The sequence below is a fragment of the Melanotaenia boesemani genome, chromosome 6 (assembly GCF_017639745.1).
Source record: "Melanotaenia boesemani isolate fMelBoe1 chromosome 6, fMelBoe1.pri, whole genome shotgun sequence".
NCBI classification, from domain to species: domain Eukaryota; kingdom Metazoa; phylum Chordata; class Actinopteri; order Atheriniformes; family Melanotaeniidae; genus Melanotaenia; species Melanotaenia boesemani.
Window position 1 is genome coordinate 292501 of NC_055687.1, and position 9827 is coordinate 302327.

General features: G+C 51.1%; 1 protein-coding gene across 3 annotated transcripts in view; it reads right to left on the reverse strand.

Moving 5' to 3' along the window:
* The window catches only part of arhgef2 (rho/rac guanine nucleotide exchange factor (GEF) 2), a 48234-nt gene extending 39574 nt beyond the window's left edge, over positions 1 to 8660 (reverse strand). For 2 of the 3 annotated variants that reach the window (XM_041987721.1, XM_041987720.1), the window contains exon 1: positions 8490 to 8660. In XM_041987721.1, coding sequence (XP_041843655.1) covers positions 8490 to 8546 — 57 coding nt within the window. In that variant the 5' untranslated portion in view covers positions 8547 to 8660. Of the gene's footprint in view, positions 1 to 6504; positions 6588 to 8489 lie in introns of those variants that run through there. The other variant, XM_041987722.1, reaches the window with a different exon arrangement.
* Between the last annotated feature and the right edge of the window lie 1167 nt (positions 8661 to 9827).

Genomic DNA, 9827 nt, shown 5'->3' on the forward strand with positions numbered 1-9827 from the left:
TTACCAGAACATGTGTCACAAAACCTAGCTCAGGCTCGAACCATTGACTCTCCATTTATGAGACAACAGTGCTAAACACCTGCGTCATGGCGTCATGTTTGAGCTACCTGCGTCATGGTATCACATTTAAGCTACCTGCATCATGGCAAAAGCACTTCTATGATGACAACAAATCATGGACCCAGGTTTCCCTTGCCTAGATGGGGGTCACCGGAGCCCCCCTCTGGAGCCAGGCCTGGAGGAGGGGCACAGAAGCAAGCACTTGGTGGCCGGGCCTTTGCCCATGGGGCTCGGTCGGACTCAGCCCGAAGGGTGACATGGGCTTCCCCTCCCGTGGGCTCACCACCTGCAGGAGGGGCCATAGGGGTCAGGTGCAGTGTGAGCTGGGCGGCTGCCAGAGGCGGGGACCCTGGCGGTCTGATCCTCGGCTGCAGAAGCTAGCTCTAGGGACGTGGAATGTCACCTCTCTGGTGGGGAAGGAGCCTGAGCTGGTGCGCGAGGTTGAACGGTTCCGGCTAGATATAGATAGACTCACCTCGACGCACGGCTTGGGCTCTGGAACCTCTGTCCTTGAGAGGGGCTGGACCCTCTTCCATTTTGGAGTTGCTACTGGTGAGAGGCGCCAAGCAGGTGTGGACATGCTCATTGCCTGCCGACTTGGCGCCTGTACGTTGGGGTTTACCCCGGTGAACGAAAGTGTAGCCTCCCTCCGCCTTCAAGTGTGGGGACGGGTCCTGACTGTTGTTTGTGCTTATGCACCAAGCAGCAGTTCAGCGTACCCACCCTTTTTGGAGTCCTTGGAGGGGGTGTTGGACAGCACTCCTTCCGGGAACTCCCTAGTTCTGCTGGAGGACTTCAATGCCCACGTGGGCAATGACAGCGAGACCTGGAGGGGTGTGATTGGGAGGAACGGCCTCCTGATCTGAATCCCAGTGGTGTTTTGTTGTTGGACTTCTGTGCTCATCATGGATTGTCCATAACGAACACCTTGTTCAGACATAAGAGTGTCCATATGTGCACTTGGCACCAGGACACTCTTGGTCGCAGTTGGATGATCGACTTTGTAGTCGTATCGTTGGACTTGCAGCCGCATGTTCTGGACACTCGGGTGAAGAGAGGGGCGGAGCTGTCAGCTGATCAATACCTGGTGGTGAGTTGGCTCAGATGGTGGGGGAGGATGCCGGTCAGGCCTGGCAGACCCAAGAGTGTTGTGAGGGTCTGCTGGGAACATCTGACGGAGTCCCCTGTCAGAAAGAGTTTCAACTTCCATCTCCGGCAGAGCTTCATCCATGTCCTGGGTGAGGTGGGGGACATTGAGTACGTGTGGGCTGTGTTCAGTGCCTCTATTGTTGAGGCAGTCAGCCAAAGCTGTGGCCGTAAGGTCGTCGGTGCTTGTCGTGGCGGTAACCCCCAAACTCTCTGGTGGACACAAGCAGTAAGGGATGCCGTCAAGCTGAAGAAGGAGTCCTATCGGGCCTTTTTGGCCTGTGGGACTCCAGAGGCAGCTGATGGGTATCGGCAGGCTAAGTGAAGCGTAGCTTCGGCGGTCGCTAAGGCAAAAACTCGGGCATGGGAGGAGTTTGGAGAAGCCATGGAGAAAGACTTCCGGACGGCTTCGAGGAGATTCTGGTCCACCATCCGGCAGCTGAGGAGGGGAAAGCGGTGCTCTGTCAACACTGTGTACAGTGGGGATGGGGGGCTGATGACCTCAACTAGGGACGTTGTGAGGCAGTGGAGGAATACTTCAAAGACCTTCTCAATCCCACCAACACGTCTTCCGAAGAGGAAGCAGAGTCTAGGGACCCTGGTGTTGGCTCTCCTATTTCTGGGGCTGAGGTTGCTGAGGTGGTTAAAAAGCTCCTCGGTGGCAAGGCCCCGGGGTGGATGAGGTCCGCACAAAGGTCCTTAAGGCTCTGGATGCTGTAGGGCTGTCTTGGCTGACACGCTTCTGCAGCTTCGCGTGGACATCGGGGACAGTTCCCCTGGACTGGCAGACTGGGGTTGTGGTCCCCCTCTTCAAAAAGTGGGACCGAAGAGTGTGCTCCAACTACAGGGGGATCATACTCCTCAGCCTCCCTGGTAAGGTCTATTCAGGGGTGCTGGAGAGGAGGGTCCGTCGGATAGTCGAACCTCGGATTGAGAAGGAGCAGTGTAGTTTTCATCCCGGTCATGGAACAGTGGACCAGCTCTATACTCTCTTCAGGGTCTTGGAGGGGGCATGGGAGTTTGTCCAACCAATCTACATGTGCTTTGTGGACTTGGAGAAGGCATTCGACCGTGCCGGAACCAGCTTGTACGAGCTGTCTGGTCCCTGTACGACCGGTGTCAGAGCTTGGTCCGCATTGCTGGCAGTAAATCAGAATCGTTCCAGTGCGGGTTGGACTCCACCAAGGCTGCCCTTTGTCACCAATTCTGTTCATAACTTTTATGGACAGAATTTCTAGGCGCAGTTGAGGTGTTGAGGGGATCCGGTTTGGTGGCCTCAGGATTGGATTTCTGCTCTATGTGGATGATGTGGTTCATCGGGCCGTGATCTTCAGCTCTCACTGGAGCAAATCACAGCCGAGTGTGAAGTGGCTGGGATGAGAATCAGCACCTAAAATCCGAGACCATGGTCCTCAACCAGAAAAGGGTGGAGTGCTCTCTCCAGGTCTGTAATGAGGTCCTGCCCCAAGTGGAGGAGTTCACGTATCTCGAGGTCTTATTCACGAATGAGGGAAGGATGGAGCGGGAGATCGACAGGCGGATCGGTGCGGCACATCCCACCGGCAAGAGGCCCCAGGGAAGACCCAAGACGGACTACATCTCACAGCTGTCCTGGGACCGCCTCGGGATCCCCCTGGATGAGCTGGTGAATGTGGCCGGGTAGAGGGTAGTCTGGGTTGCCCTACTTAAGCAGCTGCCCCAACCCGACTCCGGATAAGTGGCAGAAGATGGATGGATTATTAAACTACCTGTGTCATAGTGTCATGTTTAAGCTACCTGCGTTATGGTGTCATGTTTAAGCTACCTGCGTCACTGCATCATGTTTAATCTACCTGCTTCATGGTGGTGTCACGTTTAAGCTATCTTCGTCACTGCGTCATGTTTAACATACCTGCATCATGGTGTCATGTTTGGGCTACCTGTATCATGGTGTCATGTTTAAGCGACCTGCATCATGGTGGTGTCATGTTTGGGCTACCTGCATCAAGGTGTCACGTTTAAGCGACCTGCGTCATGGTGGTGTCATGTTTCAGCTACCTGCATCATGGTGTCATGTTTAAGCTATCTTCGTCACATTTAAGCTACCTGCGTCACGGCGGCATGTTTAAGCTACCTGCATCATGGTGTCATGTTTAGTCTTCTGTCATCTGTTGCCTGTTGGCATTGCTGGTGTATGAATGTGTTTAGTGCTGACTGGTTGCCATCTGTTTGTCAGTCTGTGGTTGTGTGCAGTTTCTCTTCACTGGTGTGAATGAATGATTGATTCATTTTAGAGCATGTTGATTTTCATAAGGAGAAAATGGCTACTGGTGTCCATGACAGGCCAGTTCAGTGGAGAATTACCACCCCCCTCCTTTAGATCCAGAACCTCCAGTTATCAGAACCTCTCCATGGAACCAGCTCCCAGTTTGGCTTCAGGAAGCAAGACCTTTGACCTTTTAGTTCAAACTTTCCTTTCTGGTAAATTTATAGTCATGTCTAGTTTAGCCATCCCTTAGTTATGCCGCTGTAGGCTTAGACTGTTACAAACAGCATTTGTAAACAGGTAAACAAAGATGTAAACAAGCAGCCTGCAGGCTGACAGGGAGGCGAAAAGCAGCTTAAACTTCCTGTTGTGGTTCAGACTGAACTTCCCCTTTCTGGTTCTGGTTTCTAGGAGGAGCAGGAAGAGGACAAAACTGCTTCTGTCTCTGAGGACATTTTGTCTCCCCTCACTCTGAAACTGCTCACAGGTTCTGGCTCTGGACACACACACCTCAGCATGTCCTGCATATTTGTGGACATCCTCTGATGATGATGTCAGGTAGGGGTGGTTGGCTGCTGCAGCTTCCAGCTCTGACTCCAAACTACAAGATGGACTCAGACTCCCAGTATGCATCTCACTCTCTGTCAGCTAATCACATAGCTCCACATTTATTTTAACAAAGCTCCAATAATCTGACATACCAGGAACTTCATCAACAACACGATCTCTCCCTTTTATTAATCAGTGAAGTGAAGCTGTTGACAAGGTGGATGACCCAATCAGAAACTGATCAAAAACTGATATCAGAACGTCTCAGTATCGCTCTGTGAGCTGGAAAATTTGCAGAAAAAATGCTTTAAAACATCTTCAGCCGACTGGTGACAGTCAGCGATCAGCTGATCAATAAATAAAGAACTCAGTGATGAAGAAGAAAGAGACCTCTGTCTGACGGGGGAGGAGGGGGGTCATGAGACAGAGTGGACGAGCGAGCTGAGATTAGAGCAGAGAGAGAGAGACAACAGAGTCAATGGGACTAAACAGGTAATCTGAGCTCAGTCATGTGACCTCATACAGGTACAGGTCTACACAACAAGGACCAAAACCAGCACACTAAAAACCTGATTATAGACCACAAGGTCACATGACCAAGTGTGACAGCCATCACCGTTAGCTGGTTCTGGAGGGGGTTCTGGTGAGAACAGGTTGTATGTTAGGACAAATTCTGTTGAGGACGGGTTCTGGTGAGGACAGGTTCTGGTGAGGATGGGTTCTGGTGAGGACAGGCCCTGAAGCTTCACAACCTGGTCTGCCAGCATCACTCTGCACCTGGATCAGGGACTTCCTCACCATCAAGTCCAGGTGGTGAGGATAGGGAAGTCAGCATCTTCACCGCTGATCCTCACCGCTGGAACGCCACAGGGTTGTGTGCTCGGCTCCGCCCTCTTCACCCTCTTCACACAGGACTGCTCTGCCATCCACCCACCACCACGGCTGGGAAGTCTGCAGATGATCCCACCGTGGTGGGTCTCATATCCAACGATGAGACCACTACAGAGAAGAGGTCCAGAGTCTCACAGAATGCTGGTCCAGGAACAATCTGGTTCTTATCAACAAGACCAGGGAGGTCCTAGTAGATTCCAGGAGGTCCAGGAAGACTGAACACGCTCCTCTCTGCATCCACGGAGAGGCAGTGGAGCGAGTGGACAGCATGAAGTTCCTGGACATCCACATTTCCTCTGACCTCTCCTGGACTGAACACTTCCACCTGGTGAAGAAGCCCAACAACAGCTCCTCTTCCTCAGGAAGGTGAAGCGACGGGACTCTCTTCTCAGTTGCTGGTGAACTTCTACAGAACCTCCATGGAGAGCATCCTGTGTCTCAGAGTGACGGTACGGCAGCTGCACAGGACCAGAGGAGCTTAGCCAGGCTGGTGAGGACAGCTCAGGGGATTGTGGGCCGCCATCTACCAGATCTGGACTCCATCTACACCACCCGAGTCCAGAAGAGGGCCAAACGCACTGCAGCGGACTCCACCCACCCGGGCAACGCCCTGTTTGTACCGCCTCCATGAGGAAAGCTGGAAAGGAGCATTAAAACCACCACAGACAGACTCAGAGACAGTTCTTCCCCAGCAGCCCCCTGTAGTTCATCTTTTACCTCAACACTTAGGACGATTCTATGTTAGGATGGGTTCTGGGGATGACCAGTTCTGTGTTAGAACAGGTCCAGGGGCCTCATTTCTAAATCTGGAGTAGGAACAAAAACTGGCGTATGCCAAATATAATCAACGTCTGGGATTTATAAAAACCAAACATGACGGGAAAATGTTTCTACCTCCACGGCTACTCCGACCCAGACGTACGCACAAAATCTACGGAAACGATGACACCAACGGTCCAGAATAAAACCAAGGAAATGATGTGAAATGTGAGACATTTGTACACAATCCACTATCACCTTCCACACCACATGTTAGATATTAAAGCTGTTTGTAGACATGAATAAAGACACATTCCATATTAATCCTCCTAAGAGCCACGCTCGGGAAACCAGGATTTCCAGGAAAAAGGGAGATGATGTTAATAAGTAGCTCAACCACTAAAACATGTTCTGTCATTGTGGAACAAAACTTCATGTTATAAAACCCATCCAGATAAATAAGGAGCCAGTCTGCTGCCAGCATGTAGCAGCCAGTGTGGAAAGTAGCTTTGGTCCTTCATTCCAACAGAGCGGGACCAGACTGGAGGCTGGAGGTCTAGAAGTGATGCTACGCTAACGAAACACACAAGAGTAGGGTTTTCCTTTATTTATTCTTACACAATGTTTTTATTGTTGTCCTCATTTCTGTCCAGACGTCTTTATTTCCTGCAACTCCTCGTCCACCTGGTTAATTGCGGTGATGGTGTCCCTCTGCCCCACCCACCCAGCTGCAGCCCCGCCCACCCAACTGAAACACCCGGCAACTAGAAAGAAATATTATTTAACACTAAATAAACTGCTACCAATCACCGATGTATCTGTACATGTTTATCTTATAAATTAAAACAAATCACCAGTAGCATTGCTGTCATTTAACGACGCGTTTCTCTGCTCTAGGATTCGAATTTCGGTCTCCTGCATGGCAGACGGATGTTCTACCGACTGAGATATCCATCCGGACGCTACAACTCCTCTGACGTGTCTTCCTTCTGACCGCCTTAAGTTTGCTTCGCTACACTCAGTTTGATAAATGAGGCTCCTGGTGAGGACCAGTTCAGTGGTTGGACCAGGTCTGGGGAGAACCGGTTCAGTGTGAGCTGACTTTGTTATTAATATCTCTATTTTATCAGTTTTAGGTTCTAACATAAACTAACCCTCAGAGGATCTGGTGCACAGTCCCCCAAACCAGATCCTCTGACCTGGATCCCCAATACCAGATTCTCCAAACTGGATCCTCTGAGTCCAGGTGAGTCGAGAGTCCAGGAAAGTCCAGGTGATTCCAAGAGAGTCCAGGAAAGTCCAGGTAATTCCAGGAGAGTCTGGGTGAATCCAGGTGAGTTCTGGAGAGACTCGGTGAGTCCAGGAGTGTCCGGGGAAATTATTTAATTAAACTGCTGACCAAAGGTTATTGACTTTGAATCACTTCCACTGTTTAATAAAGATTCAGCAAATATTTGATCACAGTGTGTTGCAGTGTGTGTGTGAGAGTGTGTGTGTGTGAGACCACGTAGGAGGACAGCTCAGCTGTAACCTACAAGTAACCATGGTAACTGAAGCTTCAGTGGCAACCATAGCAACAGGACTGAAGCCTCGGTGAGGTGTAGGCGTGTGGATTCAGTCTGCCTCGTCTTCCTCAGCTCCCACAATGCACCACAGTCATGAGACCTCTGATGACATCATCGCTGAGGTCATGGAGAGGTCCAGATGTGCAGGACCCTCAGAGCGACATGTTGACCTCTGATTGGCTGAAAGTTATAGTGCGAGGAGCAAACTCGGGCCAACGTCAGAACAAACTTGAAGATCCAAAAAGGATCTGATGGAGGTTCTGATCCAGTTCTGATTTGTCTCAGTCCAACATGAAGGAGATCTGCAGAGCTCAGAACCAGCAGAACCAGAACCAGGGTCACTTTGATGTTGGACTGCTTTTGTTCAGCATCTTAACTTCGTGTCCAACGAGCTGAAAGTCCACCACAGGTCACATGACCAACTTAGCTCCTTCAGACTTTCACTGGACCAGTTCATGGTTCTGCTGCTGCGAACTTCTGGACCTTCTTTATTTGGTTTTCCTGAGGAGTGTGTGCGAGGGCTGGATCAGAACCGCAGAGGTTCTGCTCATGAATCTGGGCTTGTCTACGGTCTGGAGCTTTCAGAGAAGAACGAGCTTCTTCTTCTCTGGTTGAATCTGGTATTTCAGCACTGACAGTTTCTGGTTCTGACTTTAACGGGTCAGGGGTCAAACAGCCACCTTCGCTTGAACAACACTTCCTGTATAACACACACACGCGCGCGCGCCCCTCCCCCCGCTCGTTTCCTCCTGCAGGACAAAGCGGCCACGCTGCCGATAACGGACACACACACCATACACACCGAACACAACATACACACCGAACACACCGAACTCTGTCCGAACCTGGACACACTGAACACACACGCACGGAAACTAGTACGAAACTGGCCAGAACACGCGCACACGCGTCAGTTCTGGGTTTTCTGAAGAAAAAAAAAAAGTCTGTTTCCTCTTTTCTGATCAACTTTCATCATCGATTCTTCCTCAGACCGGTTCAGATCAGATCGATCGCTGGTCGGCCAGCGGACAGAAGTCTGGATCAGCCCGAACCGAACCGGGTTTGCTGTTTTCCAGATGTGGAAAACAAAGCGGAACCAGGAGCCGAAGATCCGAACTAAAGGCTCGTTCCCTGATCAATGCCCCCCCCTTACACACACACACACACACCCCTGCCTCATTGATCCCTGATCATCCAGACCTGCACATATTGATCATTAAAGTGTGCGTGCACGCGCCCCGAGTCCGTTTCTTTCTCTTTTTCCGGTAACTCACCTTCAGGTTGATTTCCTTCATCCTGTCCTGCCTCCTGCTCTCCAGCAGCCGGGACATCCCCTCCGATCGATCCGCCGACCGCCGATTAATCAGCTTCGGATCACTTAAGATCCCAGGATGCAGGAACAAAGTGCGGGTTCTGGTCCCGGAGCCGACCGCAGTCTGAGCCGGGGGGCGGGGCTTCTCAGTAACTGACAGCGCTGCTCTCTACTTCTGACCAATCACAGCACAGCCCGCTGCGGCCGCAATCAACCAATCCTGTCACTGCTCGCACTTTAAGCTCCGCCCATCAGCAACTGTCGGGGAGTACTCGTTTCTGACACTGAGACACACATGAAACGTTGTGGGTGGAGTTAGTCTCTATGACAACGTGTCAACCTGTCACGTGATCCACAGGAACGAAACATAGAGCTCCAGGAGATCACGTGACTGATGACCACTGCGATCCGGACCGATTAACTCCGCCCTTCAGAGTAGAGGAGTGTACAACAGCCACGGTGTGACGTGGAACCCCCTGAAAAACGGCCCCGCCCACCGGTTTCAACAGCGGTGAATGCGGCTGAGCGAAACGAACGCACCCCCGCTGCATCTGAACACACAAAGAAACACGGACATCAATCTCTAATACACTGATCAGCCTCTCCATATGACGTCATACAACACAATCACGTGACCAGACAATATAAACACCAATCATCATCAATAAATGATCAATATCATCTGAATGAAACCTCTGTAACATCTGCCTCTGGTACGACCGGCTGCTGTTACCATGACAACCAGCTACAACACAACAGAGAGGAGGAGATCACGTGACAACTCCTGCTAAAAATCTGAGTTGGTCTTTTCCCACAAACAAGGATTTCAGTCCAGTGACGAGTCGTTCCGAGTGGCAGCGACTAAAAGCAGAGACATGAACGGTGTTTTCAGGCTGCTGCAGGTCGTAGTTTTATAGAGCTCCGCTCCAACTACAGCACAGCAACAATACAGCAATAAAATAAAGCAGTGCAGGTGTGCAGGTGTACTTCCCCCTGCTGGTGCCACCTGCCAATTACCAATCAGTGTCTCTAAATAACCTGTCCTGTTCCTCTCCATAGTTGCCAGATTGTCTTTGCTCCCATGCCTGACTCTCCAGCGTTTATCTCCGGACTGATTCCCGACCCCACCTGTTTTTGACCTTGCCTTTCATCTCAGCCCTGCTCAATCTCTGGATCAACCTGGATCACATCTGGAGGGACAAACTATCACAGTGAGTCTCACCCGCTGTTTAAAACCTGTTGACCTGGTAAGCGGGTGACTGGGGTTTGATACCAGCGGTTGCAGACCGAGCCACCTGAC